The sequence below is a fragment of the Bufo bufo genome, chromosome 4, assembly GCF_905171765.1.
Source record: "Bufo bufo chromosome 4, aBufBuf1.1, whole genome shotgun sequence".
NCBI lineage: Eukaryota > Metazoa > Chordata > Amphibia > Anura > Bufonidae > Bufo > Bufo bufo.
The window spans coordinates 316,692,078-316,713,993 of NC_053392.1; the positions used below are offsets into that span (position 1 = coordinate 316,692,078).

Below are 21,916 nucleotides of genomic sequence, written 5' to 3' on the forward strand. Positions count from 1 at the left end.
AAAAAATTAAAATAATAAATAAAAAAAATTCCTGTGGGTCTCTCTAGTACAATCTATACCACTGCTACCAGTGTTCGTTTAAGGAGATTGCATGGCTGTGTGCTTGATTTCATGCAATGGTTGTAGCTGGAACACCTAAACTCAGTAATCAGGAATGCTGCCCACAGACTTTAGCCTTGGCTGCTGCATGTGGAAACAACCTCTCCCACATGCAGCGGACAATGGCTGCATGATTTTGAAAGAAAATAATTAGGTTTTACCTGCAGAATTGTGCAGCAACTGGTCCTCGGGAGGTAGAAGGGGTTTTTGAAAGCAGGTGGCAGCAACAGTGTGTAAGCCCTTCCTAACCATATAGTGTATGTGTAAGATCATAACTGACAGCTTTTCCTTTCACAATTTTGTGCACTTGAAATGTCTAAGTAATGGGGCAAGAGAGAAAATCCTTCACCACAATTTTCCAATACATTTGATGACTGGTAATACTGTTTATTTCAGTTTAGCGCATGGACAGCTGAGGGAGGCAATCTATACATTTGTACAACATTTTAGTAAGTTTTTATATTACATCTCGACCATTTTAGAATAGTGGACCGCAGAATGAAAGTCCACAAACAACACAATAAGGATGTATGTACAAACTATTCTGCGAATACAGCGTTTGGAGGCACATTTACACACAACTTCTAGGGAGAAGATGTAAAGTTTAGTTCAATTCTATCATGAAATGGATCACGTTCTCATAGATCCTGTTGTTGTAAAAGCAGTATTAAACAAGTCTGACACTCTCTGAGACACAATTTTTGCTGAATGTTTGGTTATAGTGGCATTGTGGCCATTCCTAGAAGGCTAACATCTTTCATTTTCTAGTGTCCGTAGCTCATCTTGTCCATGTTCACCCAAGTGTGACAGCAATCTTCTGTAAGCCTCCCTATGGAAGTGCAAAAAATTGGTTTAAAAACTGAAATCTCTTACTGACAAACAAAAGGTTGGCATGAAAAGTAGAAAAGACTAGTTTTCCCATTTATTGCAGCGGATGTTTAAATGCCTTTACTCGCCAATACATGTCTGCAATTTTCTGCGCTCTACTGTATCTTACTACTGTAAGTTTTCAGGGGCTTTCTGCATCTACAAAGTAACTTGTGTTCCACATTCAGAAGCTGGATGTTGGTATACATTTATACTGTGGACACCAATGCATACACTAGTTGAATCTAGCACTGGTTGCTTCTCCTCTTCATTTGCCCCAAAGCGGTCTTTTGTCATTCGCTAAGTTTGTTGCCACACGACGCTGCTTCATCTATTTACTCGTGGTCAAGCACACAACAGTATTCTCCTTTAATGTGCTATCCGGTTTTAAATCCCATACCACAATAACCCATACAAACTAATGAGAATATTCCCACACCTGTTTTTTGTTTTTTTTCCGCCGGTCCTATTCTTGTCCATTTTTACAAATGAGAACAGTCCTTGCTATTGATAGGAGTAATAAAAAGGACCGCACACGGAAGCGGTTTTTCAAGGATCTGTAAATCTGATGCGACTGCGGGCATGAGGCTAGCATTATTCACTAGTGCCAGGATTTGTGCAAACAATGGTTGGGTTTGCACTCCTTTTAGACGAAACTAGAGCATCGTACCCAGATCACATGTATAAATAGAAGGTGCCCTGAAACATAGCCTTTCTTGTAAAAAAAACAAAAAAAACAACTGTCCTCTTATCCTGAGAAATACTTCTCTTTTTTTATTTTTAAGCACCATAGTTCTGCCAGTAATGCCTCTTAGACCTCCCCTTTTTGCTTGATTGACAGCCAGTGGCGATGATGCAGGAGAAAGTGCACCAAAGGAAGCAGCCTCACCCACAATGCACCAAAAACATTATTTGCACAAAAATAAGTTCTCAGGACTGGAGGACCAAGTTTTCATAAGAAAGGTATAATTATGTTTTGGGGCTACTATCCTACATGGCAGTATGATTACTTTGAAACCGATTTTCTGTATGGAAGAAGGCAGTTAACAACTAGTTCTGGCTAACCTTTGTGCCCTAGATTTACCTACTAAGAAGGTACCTAAGTGAGGGGTGGGTACATTTCACACAGCACTGCCTAAGGTCAGCTTTAAAAAGAAACAAAACAAAAATTAACCATACCTGGATGAAGCATTTCGTCCAAGACCACGTTTGTGCTCTGACTCTTTAAGACTTTGACTGATGGTGGGAATCAGGCTGCCAACAAGTGACTGGTCTAAAACAGCAAGGGTCTCCAAAATGGAAAAGATATGGTAGTCATACATCGCAAAGTTTTCTTGAATAAACTGCCTGCAGGAAAAGAAAAACATAAAAATCTTCATGATAGGAATTGTCTTATATCTAGCTCTTATAGCTCGGCTGATTGATTAAATAAAATGCGCATGATTGAAGCTCGATTGTGTCCACTGTATATGAAATCTAGGCATGGTAACCAGATAGATCTATTTCTGGCTTTGGAGGGCTTAGCAAAGGAGTGGGGCTGAACGCTTCTTGTGTCCTACTTGCTGTTCAGTGAGGGAAGTTCAGAGGGCATGAATGGCATAAATGTGCCAAGGAGGGACACTGCTCAAAATAACCACTATACTTAAAAATACGGATGCTCAAAATAAAGGAATTTTTTTTTCTTGTTAATTTATCTGTTCTGACGGATCAGAGGAACGGAAAACAAAACAGTGGTGTGAACGAAGCCTAAAGCAGTGTGAATACAACATGGTTTCAAATGGAAAACTAGCAATGTGAAACACAAAATTCTCCAGTACACACCTCACTTTATAACAGTGTGAATATAACACTGTCTCAAGCTAAAAGGTATACAAAGTGGATGGAAGGAATCTACAAGTAGTAATCTCCATTAAATAAGTGTGAATGCAACATCTGAAATTAAAATACTGTATGCAGCATTGGAGTAACTTGATACCAAAACATTAAAATAATCATATACTTTAGGTGTAAAACACTAAAGCAGTGTGAATGAGCACCAACTTATTAATACACAAAATCAGTATACCTTATTGGCACAGACGCTGATGCTTTAAAATCATGGCAATAAGCTCTTTAATATACCTAATAAAAGTTACATTTTATAGTAAAAGGGTGGAATATTTGGGTGTAATCCCCCCAAGTTGGGGAATGGTAGTAAGCTACTGCAGAGAGGGCACAGAAGGAAGACTCCTGCTGCAACCAGTTGTCTCACAGCCAGACACAGGACGGTGAGGAAGAGAAAGGACATGCCTGATCGAATAGATAATTTTTTTTATATATATATATTTCTTAGATTTAATTGCAATGAGCCAAAGCACGATCAAACATAACGATGATATTAAAGGAGGAAAAAAATGTTTTGGGTGCATTTTCTATGTTAAGTATACTTTAAGCACTGACTATACCTTAAATGCCTCATTCAACATCCAGCATAGAGGCAGGGCGGAGTGCTGGTTGCAGAGTGCTATTGCATTTGTGTCTTTTTCTTTGTATATGTATTTCGCCATAGCGATGTGCACCTGCATATAGGGTTGTGCTGACTGTATCCCCCATATTTTTTCTTTGTAGTATATATTGGAGGCGTGGCGATCTCCATGCAGTCATACACACCTGACCAGTTAGTCTGCCCTGGAGGCTGGCTTTAAAGTCAGTATAAAACTGAATCTACTTTTACAGCGCCTACCAGTAGCCATTTGGCTCAGTATATAGTGGGCTCAGCATGCATGTTGGTACTTGCATCCCTGGATCCGATGAAAGCTGTAATGGCACCAGACGGGGTTAAAAGCAGAGTGTGCCTGGCGTTCATGCTGTGCCTGCGCTCCCTGGACTTTGTGTGGCTGTCATGGCCCATAAACAGGTAGGAACTAGTGTTAGGGACCACTCATAGAGGCGACCTTGACGTGGTGAGTGGCTTATTACGCTTTGGCCAAAATGTACACCAATGCCTCATTCAACATCCAGCATAGAGGCAGGGCGGAGTGCTGGTTGCAGAGTGCTATTGCATTTGTGTCTTTTTCTTTGTATACCTTAAATTTGCTGTGAATCGTGTTGCAGCTTCCCCCTGTGGTACAGCCTGACAGCCTTCGACCATGTTCTGCAGGGTATCTGTGCAAAGCTTCTTTACTGAACAAAGCATAATGACTCGCGTCAATTAAATATTTCCAATTATGTCAATGTTCACATTTTTAAAACATGCTAAATTTACGTACATACAAGGTACAGTTGACATTGTACAGTTAACACATTATGAAGACACTTTGTGAAGCATAAAGTCTTCATATTTTCTTCCCTCTTGGTCCAAATCTGAGCATAGACCCACTGAAATTGTGAGATCACAAGCCTAAGGGTACTGGGGATATTTCCACTGACCATCCATAACATGAAAAACACCAGTCTCATATAGTGGTGGTTCCCCTCATGCTGACATAAACCTCTGACCTGCTGAGGCATGGATCCTAGAAGACTTCTGAAGGTGTCCTGTGCAATTCGACAACAAGAGTTAACAGCAGATCTTTTAAGGGGTTGTGCAGGGTCAGAAAAAAACATTTCTGCTTTATTTTAAAAACTGTCCAACACCTTTGCACAGGTTTTGTGTCGTATTGTCGCGCAGCTACATTCACTTAAAAGGATATGGATACCTTTAGATCTAATTTTTTTATCACTGCGATTTATTCATATTTTCAATTGGTCGTTAAGATTTTTCAACAGTTTTTCCTCTACGGCTTTCCAGTTCAGTGCATCTGCAGACTACTACTCTGTGTCTCACAGTAAATCCATCAGGGAGGCGCTCTGATGGCTAAATCTGTAGCTGTTGTTTCTGAACTCCTGACAGCTCAAACACTCATTTCAGCCATATTTCTAACAGTTTGATAAGAATGTAATTATAGTGAGTGTTTATGAGCTGTCAGGAGTTCAGAAATAAAGGCTACAGATCGAGCCAGCAGAGCAGCTCCTTAGTGGATTCAATTAAGACATACAGCAGCATGCTGAAAATGCACCGAAACTAAAATGTGTATAGGAAAAATTTAACATTTTTAATAAAACAAAATGCAATGACAAAATTACCCCAAAGATCTCCATAGCCGTTTAAGGAATCCAAGATGCAAATCAAGGACCTATTCTGGAAAAAAAGCAGCCATGTTTTTCTTAAGCAGGACAAATCTCCATGGATCAGACTTGTTTTTCCAGCACATCCCACAGATGCTCACTTATATTGGAATCTGGAGGCCAAGTCAACATCTTAAATGACTTGTTATGTTCCTTTAACCATTCCTGAGCAATTTTGTGGCCATTGCTTTATGCTGCTGAAAAAGGCCACTACACAACATTACTCAGAGCATCACACTGCATCTTCTACTTTGCATTCTTCCTACTGTATCCTGGTACTCTTTCTGCCTCAGGTATGGGACACACACACCCTACCATCCAATATAGGTGATTTCAGAGGTGCACAGGAGTCAGCAAGGGCACTTTGGTCCATCTGCAGCCTCACAACAAGCTGCAATACACTGTGTGTCAAACAACTTTCTATTATCAGTGAGTCTGGGGTGCTCATGACCTGGTCACTGGTTGTCTGTCTTTGGATCACTTTTGGTACTTTATATATCACTTTATACCAGAAACATCTGATAGGACCTGTAATTTTGAAGATGCTCTGACTCAGTCATCTAGACATAAGAATTTGACCATTGTCAACGTTGATCAGATCCTTAAGTTTGCTCTTTTTTCCTACTTCCATAACATCAACTTACTAACAAAGTTAGAAGGCTGCATTAATATACAGTTTGCAGACCAATTTCAAAATGTTAATAAACCTATTATATTTAACTTACCCTGAGGTTCATTGACCATTATCAGGCACTTTAGAATAGACGGGAGCAGAGAATCAGCATCTGCAACATCAACAGTCTTGGTTCTCTGGAAAACATCCAGTATGAATAACATAATGGTGGCTAAACGAGGCGGGGGTGCATGACCTTTGAACTGCAAGTAGCTATCACTAAAACGAAAAGAGAAACTATTTATGCAAATATGTTTTAGGTCGTAAATCTCATCATGTATATTTTTTTTGTACAATATATAATAAAAATCAATACATTTGTTGCTGGATATAGTATTTCTTAAAAACAATTTTAGAGGGTAAAGTATGAAGACTGGTGCCCTGGCTTAGTGGTGTACAAGTTGAGGATGCAGAATATGCGGCCCCTATCCACAAACAAATCATATAAATTATTTAGACTAATCAAGTGCCATACTCCATTTCTGAGGTCACAAACCAAAAAGTAGGAAAAGTCAGGAAAACAGATGTTCATATATAAACTGTTCATGCGAAGGTCCCTTTTCCTCTCTTGTATTCATAGTGATGCATAACCCTGTTATATCAGATAAGGAATGTTGCTGAAAGAAGTTGTTCAGTTTTTACATAGTGATTACCTATGATCAGGAAAGGGCAGCACCAGCTGACCGGTGGGGGTCCGACACCCCACACCCCCACCAAGCAGCTGTTTGTATGTAGCTCTGTCACCGGAAGTTGGTACCGGAGCTACACAGCTCCGTTAACCTTGTAATGCTCCCACTAAAAGGCAATGGATATAGCGCTGCAGTGTCAAGCTCTGTTCACTACAAGGTTGACAGAACTGTTTAGCACCGGTGCCGACTTCTGGTGACAGAGCTACAAACACAAACAGCTGAGCGTCAGGGCTGCGAGGTGTTGGACCCCTGCTGATCAGCTAGCGATGGCCAATTCTGAGGATAGGCCTTCACTAAGAAAATGGAGAACAACCCCTTTAATGACTGGGAATATTTACCGTATGACTTCCATTACAGTCCTTCTTAGGTTGGCTGTGTGTGGGCTTTGAACAGAATCACAAAGAGCTAAAAGAATCGGGTGACTTCCGGATGCAGGGGCACTAGGAAGAAACCTTCCAAAATATTGCTGAACAGTCATTTTTAGCTGCTGTTTTACATATGCAGCTTGGGCTTGGGACTGACGAGATATGATGGATAGGCCCTGAAATGTAAAATACCAACTTGTAAAGATTATCATTTTATAAACATAATAGAAATGACATATGCAAGTAAGACATTTCATAAGCCTGCACTGGTGGTATACACACAGAAAGACGTAGAACATTTAATGCTTTATTTAAATTCAGACTAAATGAAATCCCCAAAGTAAAACCTCTCTATTCCCAACCTCAAATGACTATGTGCACTCTGGTATAGATTTGAGTCTTCTCTAAAATGCAGTTCTCACCACCTTTACAAAGATCCATTACCCCTTGTCATTTTTGTCACCTAGAGCACTGGTTCTCAACCTGTGGTACGCATTCCCCAAAGGAGCATTAAGGGGGTAAGCGGGACTGCCCTAGCAACCAGTAATGTTTTCACTATTACTGTCAGGGACACCATTCACTGGTCACAGTTAATTTTGAGGACAGTGTGTGTCAGTAATTATTTAAGGAATAACTATCTGCAGGGTACTAACATTTTCAGGGGGACTATGCATTTCTGCAGTATAGTATTGGGGAGCACAGTGGGCACAGTATTGGGTATGGCGTGTTCAGAAGGTGGAAGGATGATGGAAAAGTAAGAAGCTAAGATGCCTGCGTGACAAACTCTGCAGAAACAAGACATGGCTGAAAGAAATGATCATGGTGGTCTGGAACAAATTAAGATGAGAAAATAGCCTATGTATATCAGAGGAGAAATCATTAGATGTAAGAGGTATGTAGTGCTGTGTTTACCTGTATGTTTGGAAGTGAAGAATGGAATTTAAAAATTAATAGTTACCCATCATGGGTCCTAATGTGGTGTCTGTCATTTTGACAGGAATATTAGTGCTGCATGCTGTGCTATTCTTTGTCAAATCTGTAGGAACTGCTGACAGAGGCTTAGAACATAACCTATGACAGTGGTGTGAGAACAGCTTTATTTTGTTAACATTTTTCACTGTTTGCTCCCTTGGGGGGGTACTACTTCTTGTCACTAGGGGGGACTTGGCATGAAAAGGTTGAGAACCACAGACCCTAAAGCACAAACAAAATTGCAAAACAAGGAATAATGGAGAATAATCCCAGTCGTCTTCTTTTTTGGGTATGCTATGCCTGGTTTATTCTTCAGTAGTAAAATTCAGAAGGGAGAACAGATCCTTATGGTCGGGTTCCCATGTTGCATCTGTAGGATGGTTTACTAGCGCACTGCAGATGATACACAGAATTCCAGCCAAAGAGTCTGGTGAAAACAGAGTCCAATTTAGCTGGAAATTGTGCAATCACCATAAAAGAGATGTAGCGGTTATAGAAGTATAATGTTGAATATGGTCCAATAGGGTGTAGCAAGTCTCTGTCTCTAAAGCAGCCGCAGGTATAATACAGCGCTGAGGCTAATAGCTTATCTACAAAATTTAGACCGCTTTTGTATTTATTATGAGGTTAATGTAGTAAAAGGAAAGGCACTCAGGCCACTAAATCTTTTCTAGCCAACAAATTTCTATGGTGGTGCATGATCAGACACAAACTGTAAGCAGCTGTATGCCATGTTGTATGTGCGTTTGTTCAAATATATACAATAAGTTCATGGACTTGTTGTATTGATATATGTTTGCTTGTTCACACAGATACAAAACCATGAACCCTGAAAAAGCTTACAACACGTGCAGTGTCTGTAAATGATGGGCAGGGGTGAACACGGATGAACAAACTTCCATACAAGACTGCCAGAGAGATTTTGGTTAGGAGCACAAATGGACACACAGTGAACCACTTAATATTTGCTAAATATGAAGCCTCCTTTATTAATAGGCATGCATATAGATTCATCTAAAAATTATAATATAGGGTCTTCAGTTCTTATAAATCGATGGCCCGTAGCTAGGATGAAATGAATGAGGAAAAGGCCCATTTACAAGTGCTGATTGAGCAGGCAATTATCGTGTAAAAATTATTTGTTCCTGATAATTGCCTGCTTGTCAGAGGCAAGAGCTGCATTTACATGCACCAATAACCTCCGCTGTCATAGTTTCTGGGCAGCAGATCACTGTTCACACAGCACAACCTGCTGCTCAGAATTGATGATTTAGGTGTCTGCACCAACTATGCTTTCATCAGATGAACGCGGGTTCTTTGGGTAATGGGCAGCCTCTTTGTACAGGCCAATTATAGGGAATTAAACGAGCGTTCATACTTGATAATCGTCCTGTGTGAAGTAACCTTTACCTGTTATTCCTTGCTCAGTGAATGGTTGTTGGTGTTTGTGTGGAGAAAATTCAGAAGGGGCATACATAGTTTATACAGTGCTACAGCCCCTCCATTGTCAGGAGCAGTGAAGGTCCCAAACATAGGGGTTCATAGAAAAGACAGAAGCAATATTATAGTCTTCCCTTTCCACTATTTCTACCATTAATTAGACTCACTACTGGCTTTGGTTCATGTGCGATTTCACCCTAATAGAACAATTTTGCTATAAAAAAAAAACTTCCTACAGATCTGACTATACACAAGGGCAGTTGAGGTAAGGAAGGAAGATCTGTTATAAACATATGGACACTAGGAAAAGACAAGGTTCTGTGTAGTTCATAATTCTATAGGTTATTCATGCAAATAAAGAAACAAGTCTGCCGTGAGTTTTTATGCTTTTTTCCTTGTCCCTGGCTTTTAAAGGAAAGCAATATAATCAGAACAGTATTGTGCTTGAGATCTACACCTGGAGAAAGAGAGGAAGGGTCTCACGTATAGCAGAGAGCATGGCTGGCAGCAAACCCTTATCTTGTTGGAACAAGGCATGTGGTAAAAGCAGGTAATCAATGATGCGGAAGAGGAGCTGCTGTGCTTTGGAAGTGGCCAGAATCAATGCCCAGTACCGCACAAGATATCCTGGAAAGCAGACAAGAAAGAGAAAAAAGATAAAATAGCAGCAAACAATCGGCTCACTTGGCATGCCCTCAGGAGCCAATCACAGGGGCTTATTCTGTAGTTGTAACATACTTTATATGAAGGCAAGAGTGGCACTGAGAGGAAATCAGTAGATAGGAACAGGCGAACAGATGAGGCTTGGCAGCTGTTTAAGGTTTTCTCAGCACTAACATGGCTAGCTTAATGGATGGATTCACTTTTAGTTATTGCATTGAAAAAAATATTTCTACATTTAGTATCTTTTAACCCCTTAAGGACCTTGCCATTTTTCACCTTAAGGACCAGGCCATTTTCTGCAAATCTGACACTTTATGTGGTAATAACTTTAAAACGCTTTTACTTATCCAGGCCATTCATGACAGTGGTAAGTTTGGGTCAAAATATAGAATTTTTATTTAAAAAAAAAAATAAAAAATACCATATTTACCAAAAATTTTGAAAACTTCACCATTTTCCAAATTTTTTATTTCTCTGCTTTTAAAACAGATAGTGATACCTCCTAAAATAGTTATTACTTTACATTCCCCATAGGTCTACTTCATTTTTGGATCATTTTGTAAATTACAGGGACGTTTGAAGGCTTAGAAGCAAATTTTTTCCGAAAATTTCCAAAACCCACTTTTTAACCACCTCAGCCCCCATAGCTTAAACACCCTGAAAGACCAGGCCACTTTTACACTTCTGACCTACCCTACTTTCACCGTTTATTGCTCGGTCATGCAACTTACCACCCAAATGAATTTTACCTCCTTTTCTTCTCACTAATACAGGGAGTGCAGAATTATTAGGCAAGTTGTATTTTTGAGGATTAATTTTATTATTGAACAACAACCATGTTCTCAATGAACCCAAAAAACTCATTAATATCAAAGCTGAATATTTTTGGAAGTAGTTTTTAGTTTGTTTTTAGTTTTAGCTATTTTAGGGGGATATCTGTGTGTGCAGGTGACTATTACTGTGCATAATTATTAGGCAACTTAACAAAAAACAAATATTTACCCATTTCAATTATTTATTTTTACCAGTGAAACCAATATAACATCTCAACATTCACAAATATACATTTCTGACATTCAAAAACAAAACAAAAACAAATCAGTGACCAATATAGCCACCTTTCTTTGCAAGGACACTCAAAAGCCTGCCATCCATGGATTCTGTCAGTGTTTTGATCTGTTCACCATCAACATTGCGTGCAGCAGCAACCACAGCCTCCCAGACACTGTTCAGAGAGGTGTACTGTTTTCCCTCCTTGTAAATCTCACATTTGATGATGGACCACATGTTCTCAATGGGGTTCAGATCAGGTGAACAAGGAGGCCATGTCATTATATTTTCTTCTTTTATACCCTTTCTTGCCAGCCACGCTGTGGAGTACTTGGACGCGTGTGATTGAGCATTGTCCTGCATGAAAATCATGTTTTTCTTGAAGGATGCAGACTTCTTCCTGTACCACTGCTTGAAGAAGGTGTCTTCCAGAAACTGGCAGTAGGACTGGGAGTTGAGCTTGACTCCATCCTCAACCCGAAAAGGCCCCACAAGCTCATCTTTGATGATACCAGCCCAAACCAGTACTCCACCTCCACCTTGCTGGCGTCTGAGTCGGACTGGAGCTCTCTGCCCTTTACCAATCCAGCCACGGGCCCATCCATCTGGCCCATCAAGACTCACTCTCATTTCATCAGTCCATAAAACCTTAGAAAAATCAGTCTTGAGATATTTCTTGGCCAAGTCTTGACGTTTCAGCTTGTGTGTCTTGTTCAGTGGTGGTCGTCTTTCAGCCGTTCTTACCTTGGCCATGTCTCTGAGTATTGCACACCTTGTGCTTTTGGGCACTCCAGTGATGTTGCAGCTCTGAAATATGGCCAAACTGGTGGCAAGTGGCATCTTGGCAGCTGCACGCTTGACTTTTCTCAGTTCATGGGCAGTTATTTTGCGCCTTGGTTTTTCCACACGCTCCTTGCGACCCTGTTGACTATTTTGAATGAAACGCTTGATTGTTCGATGATCACGCTTCAGAAGCTTTGCAATTTTAAGAGTGCTGCATCCCTCTGCAAGATATATCACTATTTTTGACTTTTCTGAGCCTGTCAAGTCCTTCTTTTGACCCATTTTGCCAAAGGAAAGGAAGTTGCCTAATAATTATGCACACCTAATATAGGGTGTTGATGTCATTAGACCACACCCCTTCTCATTACAGAGATGCACATCACCTAATATGCTTAATTGGTAGTAGGCTTTCGAGCCTATACAGCTTGGAGTAAGACAACATGCATAAAGAGGATGATGTGGTCAAAATACTCATTTGCCTAATAATTCTGCACGCAGTGTATAGCTTTCATTTGGTGGTATTTCATTGCTGCTGACATTTTTACTTTTTTTTGTTATTAATCGAAATTTAACGTTTTTTTTTGCAAAAAAATGACATTTTTCACTTTCAGTTGTAAAATTTTGCAAAAAAAACGACATCCATATATAAATTTTGCTCTAAATTTATTGTTCTACATGTCTTTGATAAAAAAAAAATGTTCGGGTAAAAAAAAAAATGGTTTGGGTAAAAGTTATAGCGTTTACAAACTATGGTACAAAAATGTGAATTTCCGCTTTTTGAAGCAGCTCTGACTTTCTGAGCACCTGTCATGTTTCCTGAGGTTCTACAATGGCCAGACAGTACAAACACCCCACAAATGACCCCATTTCGGAAAGTAGACACCCTAAGGTATTCGCTGATGGGCATAGTGAGTTCATAGAACTTTTTATTTTTTGTCACAAGTTAGCGGAAAATGATTAATTTTTCTTTTTTTGAAATATCTTGGCAAAAGACAACTTTGTATAAAAAAATGGGAAAAGTTGTCTTTTGCCAAGATATTTCTCTCACCCAGCATGGGTATATGTAAAATGACACCCCAAAACACATTCCCCAACTTCTCCTGAATACGGAGATACCACATGTGTGACACTTTTTTGCAGCCTAGGTGGGCAAAGGGGCCCACATTCCAAAGAGCACCTTTCGGATTTCACCGGCCATTTTTTACAGAATTTGATTTCAAACTCCTTACCATACATTTGGGCCCCTAGAATGCCAGGGCAGTATAACTACCCCACAAGTGACCCCATTTTGGAAAGAAGACACCCCAAGGTATTCGCTGATGGGCATAGTGAGTTCATGGAAGTTTTTATTTTGTAAATACGGAGACAACATCTGGTCATTGAAGTCCACCCCTCCCATGAGCAAATTATAGTTGTGGACTGAGAGGTGCCACAGGCGCAAATACGTTCAAGGAACAAATGCCTGAAGAGGGGCACACTTGTGTAAAAATTGTCCACATAAAGATGGTACCCCTTGCCAAATAAGGGTGACACCAAGTCCCAGACTGTCTTCCCACTGCCCCCCAGGTAGTCAGGGCAACCGACCGGCTCCAGGGTCTGATCTTTTCCCTCATAGATCCGAAATTTGTGGGTATAGCCTGTGGCCCTTTCACAGAGCTTATACAATTTGACCCCATACCGGGCACGCTTGCTTGGGATGTATTGTTTGAAGCCAAGGCGCCCGGTAAAATGTATTAGGGACTCGTCTACGCAGATGTTTTGCTCGGGGGTATACAAATCTGCAAATTTCTGGTTGAAGTGGTCTATGAGGGGCCGAATTTTGTGGAGCCGGTCAAAAGCAGGGTGGCCTCTGGGACGGGAGGTGGTGTTGTCGCTAAAATGCAGAAAAACGGAGGATGGCCTCAAATCGTGCCCTGGACATAGCAGCAGAGAACATGGGCATGTGATGAATTGGGTTCGTGGACCAATATGACCGCAATTCATGCTTTTTAGTTAGACCCATGTTGAGGAGAAGGCCCAGAAAAATTTTAATTTCGGAAACTTGGACTGGTTTCCACCGGAAAGGCTGGGCATAATAGCTTCCCGGGTTGGCGGATATAAATTGTGTGGCATACCGGTTTGTCTCTGCCACGACTAAGTCCAAGAGCTCCGCAGTCAAGAACGGCTCAAAAAATCCCAGGGCCAACCGATATGAGCCGTCTCAACCCGAACTCCAGACTGGGCGGTGAAAGGGGGAATGGTGCGGCTGAAGTTGGTGACTGCCAATCAGGGTTTGCCAGCACCTCAGGGATTCTAGGGGCTCTACGGGCCTGTCTTTGCGGTGGCTGCGACGGGGTAACTATTGCACGTGCCACCGTACCAGCTTCAACTGCCCTTCTGGTGCTCGCCACTGTACGGCAGTGCTGGTACTAGGTCCAGGGAGGGCTGCGCTGCTGGTGTATGCCTCACCACGTGATCCGGCAGCGCCAGCCCCTCTGCTGCTCTTGAAGCGGATCCTGCATAACCTGTGGTCTAGTGACACGGGGCCTGGTACGCCTGGTGCTATCAGGGACCTCCACCTCCTCGTCCGAACTTTGGGTCAGAGAGCCACTGCTTTCTACAGGTTCATATTCTGACCCGCTAGATTCGTCAGATGAGGGTTCCCATTCCTCATCCTGTAGGCCTCTTCAGAAAAATACCCCCTGTTTGACATTTTGGACTACTAAATTTAGGGGTATTCCCTGAGACTACCCAAGAAAAAAAGCAAGCCTGTCTTACAAACGGGAGGCTAGCGAAGTACCGGAGGCCGCTGCGGTTGATAAAAAATATCAAAACTGATTTTTTTTTATCGCCGCAGTGCTTGTAAAGTGAATGTGCAGTGATCAAAAAATATATATTTTTTGTCACTGCGGTGGGGCGGGCGTGGGTGAACGCACGTGTGGGCGACCGATCAGGCCTGATCGGGCAAACACTGCGTTTTGGGTGGAGGGCGAACTAAAGTGACACTAATACTATTATAGATCTGACCGTGATCAGTTTTGATCACTTACAGATACTATAAAAGTACAAATGCTGATTAGCGATACGCTAATCAGCGAATCAGTGACTGCGGTGCGGTGGGCACTAACCGATCGCTAACTACCTAACCAAGGGGCCTAAACTATCCTAAAACCTAACAGCCAATACTAGTGGAAAAAAAAAGCGACAGTTTACACTGATCACTTTTTGTCTTTCACTAAGTGATTGACAGGGGCGATCAAAGGGGTAATCAAAGGGTTAATTGGGGTGCAGGGGGTGATCTGGGGCTAAAGTGTGGTGTTGGTGCTACTCACTGTGAAGTCTGCTCCTCTGCTGGATCCAATCGACGAAAAGGACCAGCAGAGGAGCAGACAAGCCATATAACAGATCATATTTACTAATATGATCTGTTATATGGCTTGTGATTCGTTTTTTTGAAAATCGCCAACCTGCCAGCCAATGATCGTTGCTGGCAGGCTGGTGACGAAATTGTTCTTTAATTTTTGCCGGCCCGCGATGCGCATGCGCGGGCCGGCTTTGAGCGAAATCTCGCGTCTCGCGAGATGACGCGTATATGCGTGACTCTGCGCAGCGCTGCCGCCTCCGGAACGCGATCCTGCGTTAGGCGGTCCGGAGGCGGTTAAGGAGCAGTTCAGGTCTGAAGTCACTTTGTGAGGCTTACATAATAGAAACCACCCAAAATGACCCCATTTTAGAAACTACACCCCTCAAAGGTATTAAAAACAGATTTTACTAACTTTGTTAACCCTTTAGGTGTTCCACAAGAATTAAAAGAAAATGGAGATTACATTTCAGAATTTCACTTTTTTGGCAGACTTTCCATTTTAATCAATTTTTTCCAGTAACCAAGCAAGGGTTAACAGCCAAACAAAACAATATTTATCAGCCTGCTTCTGTAGTTTACAGAAACACCCCATATGTGGTCGTAAACTGCTGTACGGGCACAGAAGGAAAGGAACGCCATATGGTTTCTGGAAGGCAGATTTCACTGGGACAATTTTAAGTTGCCATGTCACATTTGAAGATGCACCCTAGAGTAGAAACTCCCAAAAAAATGACCCCATTTTGGAAACTGCAGGATAAGGTGGCAGTTTTGGTGGTACCATTTTAGGGTACACATGATTTTTATTTTTTACAGTTTTATATATATATTAAAAAAAAAATTGAAACTTTAAATTTATTGTTAAAAACCCTTTTTTTTTTTTCAATTTTTTATTTTTTTTTCCAGTATGGGACTTCAACATTACAGGGTCTGATCCCTGTTTAAATGCAGCACAATATATCTGTATTGTACTGCATTGACCATCAGTGTATTACACAGTGTAATACACCGATAGTTTGCCTACGAGACCTCATAGGCCTCCATTCATGCTGGGCCCCAAGACCTTGGAATTGCTTGGGGCTGCAATGGCAACCATCGGGTCCCCGCCACCGCAGCAGGGGGGACCCGATGGATGAGGAGAGGAAGCGCTGACCGCGGCATATGAGAGGTTAATCCACGGCATCAGCGTTATCACCAATGCTGGTGGATGCAGCAGGAATCGGCTGTCAGTAACAGCCGGATCCGTGCTGCTGATTGCCGGACTGCACATAGGGGAAGGAAGGACCGCAGGATGAGAATGCTCATCCTGGGGCGCAAAGTACCAGCCATTTAGGACGAGCATTCTCGTCCTGGGTCCTTAAGATGTTAAGAACATTTCTGGTTGTGATTCAACCCTAATAAATGCATGCAAACCAAGACATAAAATACAAAATTAACACTTTGCATATTTTTTGAAAACTAAAGGAATGATAGTGAGGTAGTAAAAAACAAAACAATGTTTTTGCGAGCTAGGTGCTTGAAAATTAGATACTTTGCAGATTTCAGTGACATCTACTACTCTATTTGTATAACTTACAGCTTGCCCCTCCTGGTATTGCAATTTCAATGTTGCGATATCTATATCTCTCTTTATGTATCCATCTCTACACTGCACTGTTCATCAACATTTAGGATGCATAAATAAAGGGGGTTAACGTTTAAGTTTTCCATGTACTGAAAGTCTCAGAAAAGCACCTCTTTTAGACAATCTAAGTTTTGGGACTTCAACCCCATGAAATATTAAAAGGTTTGCTATTGGCAGATCTGGAAGAAAAAATGCTCAACTTTTCTAGAGAACGATGTCACAAACTTACTACATGTGGATTTTGAAATGTGAAATTTAATTTTCTACACTTTAAACTGACACATAAGAAAGACAAACTTTCTTGTTAACATGAAATTTGTAGAAAAATAGCGGAAACATTTTATAACATGTAATTTGTCAAGCCTGTGTACTTATACGGGCTAGCAGAATATCATATACTTCCCAAAATACAAATTATTAGCATATCTCTGTAAAGACATGAAGCCAGCTAAGAAATCAGCCTTGTCAATGCCACATGGGATTATGAAAGAGTATGTAACAAGAGTACTCAACCATCTATAGATATACACACGTGGACACAATTGTTGGTACCCTTCTTTTAAAGGATGAAAAACCCCACACTGGTCATTGAAATAACTTGAAACTGACAGAATGAAATATATATAGTAAAAAACCACTGGCAGCACCACCCTAGGAAGTGTGGAAAAATAGACGGGTGCAATGTCCAAGTACGGTAAAAGGTGCTTACCCACTTATAGAAGACAAAAATCGGACTGCACTCCAAGCATTTCTTCAAAAAAGTGTGTTTTTATTCACCCATATGGTGGCAAAAGCGACGTTTCGGCTCAAGCATGAGCCTTTCTCAAGCATTGGTGAACAGTGAATAGCAGGTATATAAAGGTGTGCCAATACATACAATCAAACCACATAATTGATGCATTAAAAGTAATACATACATACAATGTACAGATATGTGCAAAAACCGCATAATGGTCATGATTATTAAAGTGACTGGTGCATTACATACAATAAAATTTCCAAGATACAGTAAATTACATGTAAAAATACCATAGGACATATAATTGGTTACATCTGTAGTTCATCAATATATCATTCATGCATCAACTGTAATAGTGCACATGTGCAAGTAGGGAAGACTAATGAATTACTACCTGGGGGAGTGATGGCGCCCACATATACAATAGCGCTGATCCGCGCGTCCTCAGGAGACCAGTGCGCATGTCCCAAACATTACACGTCATCCAGGGAGACCGACTGATGCATAACAGTGCCGCCTACTGATGACGTCAGCGGCGCACTCGATGGCATGTCACCGCCTTCTCCCATCGATGCCTCCACATCGCGGCGCATGCGCAATAGCTACAGAAGGCTTGTTTGCCGCCATATTAGAAAAGGGAATCCGAACAAAAGAAGAATAATCATAAGGTCTGTCGCTTGCTGCCCTCCTCGTTCTACATATTCAGTTGTTGTGGTTGAATACCACCATAACGCAGGGAGGATGAGTAACCATCTTTTCCAAAATGGTATACCCAAATCCACATTGTCACTCCAATACCAGCGGCACGTCAGTGTCGTCAGCATTATAGGATCTTATCCTGCTTGAACATACAACTGTGAGGGTACTCCTCATTATAACCGAACGATTTAGGACAAGCGGCAGTGTATACCTACAGCAAGAAAGTGTAAAATGCTCATTCACAATTTTTTGTAAATTCATCTTAGCGGGACATACGCTTGGAATCCAGAGAAAAACTATATATATCTCAACATAGTTATTTTTTCGTGGGCTCATCATCCACCAATCAGGTTCATGAGTTTTCTAAGGTGCCTTCTGTGCAGGTGTATCTGGAAAGATAATACAATAGTGTCAGTGTCATAAATTAATACAATTACCCATTACTATGTGTTTAAAAAAGAAAAAGAAAAAATGTAAACCAATGAATCTGTCAACAGCCGGAGGTATTTTGGAACCCACATCAATGAAACACAGGGGCAAAATGACCTCCTCACAGACCTCCACCATATCTATAGTCAATATTTAAACCTTTGGGGTGCAGACTTTGTAGTGTCTGAATCCAATGCATTTCTCTTTTTTTGAGTAGAGATACCCGATCTCCACCCCTCCGTGGCATTGGAACTTGATCCAGGATCCAACATCTAAGGTCTTTTTCTTTATGTCCCAGTAACCCAAAATGTCTGGGCACTGGCAAATCTTTGCGTCCCTTTCTGATTGTGTAACAGTGATTATTGAGCCTAGTTTTAAAATCCGTGGAAGTTTTGCCTACATATAGAAGCTGGCATGGACAGGATAGGACATAGACCACAAATGAGGAGTCACACGTTAGGTGAAACTTAATGGGGTATATTTGTCCCGTATCAGGATGCGTGAATGTCCTAGATCTACAAATCAGGCTACAGTTGACACAATGCAGGCACGGGAAACAACCCGTGCCCGATGGTGCCAACTTGGTCTGCCTGACAGTAGACCCGGGTCCCACATCCGCTCTCACCAGTTGGTCTCTTATGTTTTTACACCTACGGTAGGCACATAGGGGAGATGTTCTAAATTCTGGTACTGTTTTTAAGCAACTACCAAGTATTGGCCAGTGTCTTTTCAGGATTTTATTAATAGCGCCGCTGTATTCTGAATAGGTGGATACAAACGTAATTCTTTTCTGTACCTTCCTATTATCCTTACCCTGCAATAGGGAATCCCTATCCACAGCCAGCGCTTTTTGTCTCTGCTGCATGAGCAGTTTCTCCGGATATCCCCGTTGTTTAAATTTAACAACCATGCTGTCAACCCTACTTTCTAGGGCTTCATTGTCAGCCACGATTCGCCTAGCTCTTAGAAATTGTGAGTATGGCAGATGCTTTACCATGCTGCGTGGATGACAACTCTCGTACCTCAGCATCACATTCCTGTCAGTGGGTTTAGTGTATAATGTTGTAGATAACACTCCATTCGTGACCACGACATTGGTGTCAAAGAACTGAACTGAGGTATCAGAGTAAGTCACCGTGAACTGTAGCTCACTATCCGCGCCAATAAGGTACTCATGGAAATCCAACAACTGTTGTTCAGTTCCTGTCCAGATGAGGAAGATGTCATCTATGTATCGCCACCATCCCAAGATGTATTGGGCATGGCGGGACACATAGACGACATCTTCCTCAAACCTGCGCATAAAAATATTGGCGTACGTTGGGGCCACATTGGACCCCATCGCCACGCCACGTTTCTGGACATAGTATGTGTCTTGGAAAAGGAAATAGTTGTATTCCAATACAATAGTAAGAAGCGAGACAACAAAGGCGCAAGCCTCCGGTGTCATTGATGACATATCCAACATACCTTGTACCGCAGCTATACCCTTTTTGTGATCAATAGAGGTATACAAGGATATGACATCAAACGAAACCAGTGTGATCCTACCCACATCCTCAAAATTGACCTTACTCAATTTTGTCAAGAAATCTGACGTATCTTTGATGTAAGATAACCCCCCTGTAGAGAAACCTCGTAACACTTTGTCCAAAAAGATGGATATGTGACAAAACGCTGAATCGGTGCCGGAGACAATGGGGCGCCCTGGTGGGTCCACCATTGTCTTGTGCACCTTTGGCAACACATAAATTACTGGGGTAATGGGGTGAGAAACAATCAAATATTCCTTAAGCCCCTCATCTATAATACCTGCTTGTACAGCCCTAGTCACACATTGTTCAATGATACGTATAATGTTAAATTTGGGGTCATGTGGTAACGCATTATATACTTGTACGTCATTTAATTGTCTTGTGATCTCTTTGATGTATTTGATGGTATCCATCACTACAATGGCACCGCCTTTATCGGCGGGTTTTATCGTTAGGTCATTATCCTTCTTTAATTCAACTAATGCATACACCTCGGCTGCAGTGAGGTTGGGGTACCTGAAGTCCTCCGAACAAGGGAGAGCCCTCAGGGCACCAATCTCATTCTTGACAGCCGAGATGTATGCATCAATGGCTGGCTCATTTACCGCCGGATTAAAATAGCTCTTGTTGGACAAGTTAAACATTTTACATGAAAACTCACTGCTTCTTGCTACCTGCTCCCCACTCTTTCCTTGGAACCACGCATTCAACCTAATAGAGCGGAAAAAATTAGGTTGAAGGCGTGGTTCCAAGGAAAGAGTGGGGAGCAGGTAGCAAGAAGCAGTGAGTTTTCATGTAAAATGTTTAACTTGTCCAACAAGAGCTATTTTAATCCGGTGGTAAATGAGCCAGCCATTGATGCATACATCTCGGCTGTCAAGAATGAGATTGGTGCCCTGAGGGCTCTCCCTTGTTCGGAGGACTTCAGGTACCCCAACCTCACTGCAGCCGAGGTGTATGCATTAGTTGAATTAAAGAAGGATAATGACCTAACGATAAAACCCGCCGATAAAGGCGGTGCCATTGTAGTGATGGATACCATCAAATACATCAAAGAGATCACAAGACAATTAAATGACGTACAAGTATATAATGTGTTACCACATGACCCCAAATTTAACATTATACGTATCATTGAACAATGTGTGACTAGGGCTGTACAAGCAGGTATTATAGATGAGGGGCTTAAGGAATATTTGATTGTTTCTCACCCCATTACCCCAGTAATTTATGTGTTGCCAAAGGTGCACAAGACAATGGTGGACCCACCAGGGCGCCCCATTGTCTCCGGCACCGATTCAGCGTTTTGTCACATATCCATCTTTTTGGACAAAGTGTTACGAGGTTTCTCTACAGGGGGGTTATCTTACATCAAAGATACGTCAGATTTCTTGACAAAATTGAGTAAGGTCAATTTTGAGGATGTGGGTAGGATCACACTGGTTTCGTTTGATGTCATATCCTTGTATACCTCTATTGATCACAAAAAGGGTATAGCTGCGGTACAAGGTATGTTGGATATGTCATCAATGACACCGGAGGCTTGCGCCTTTGTTGTCTCGCTTCTTACTATTGTATTGGAATACAACTATTTCCTTTTCCAAGACACATACTATGTCCAGAAACGTGGCGTGGCGATGGGGTCCAATGTGGCCCCAACGTACGCCAATATTTTTATGCGCAGGTTTGAGGAAGATGTCGTCTATGTGTCCCGCCATGCCCAATACATCTTGGGATGGTGGCGATACATAGATGACATCTTCCTCATCTGGACAGGAACTGAACAACAGTTGTTGGATTTCC

The 21,916-nt window shown here is 41.6% G+C and overlaps 1 protein-coding gene across 2 annotated transcripts in view; it reads right to left on the reverse strand.

Annotated features, from left to right (window-relative positions):
* Positions 1 to 478: 478 nt before the first annotated feature.
* MMS22L (MMS22 like, DNA repair protein) overlaps positions 479 to 21,916 on the reverse strand; it is a 167,255-nt gene continuing 145,817 nt past the window's right edge. For both annotated transcript variants that reach the window (XM_040428788.1, XM_040428789.1), the window contains 6 exons: positions 9,709 to 9,878; positions 6,813 to 7,015; positions 5,838 to 6,004; positions 4,032 to 4,128; positions 2,146 to 2,313; positions 479 to 928 (listed from right to left, as the gene is read on the reverse strand). In XM_040428788.1, the coding sequence (XP_040284722.1) occupies positions 847 to 928; positions 2,146 to 2,313; positions 4,032 to 4,128; positions 5,838 to 6,004; positions 6,813 to 7,015; positions 9,709 to 9,878 (887 nt within the window). In that variant the 3' untranslated portion in view covers positions 479 to 846. The remainder of the gene's footprint in view (positions 929 to 2,145; positions 2,314 to 4,031; positions 4,129 to 5,837; positions 6,005 to 6,812; positions 7,016 to 9,708; positions 9,879 to 21,916) is intronic.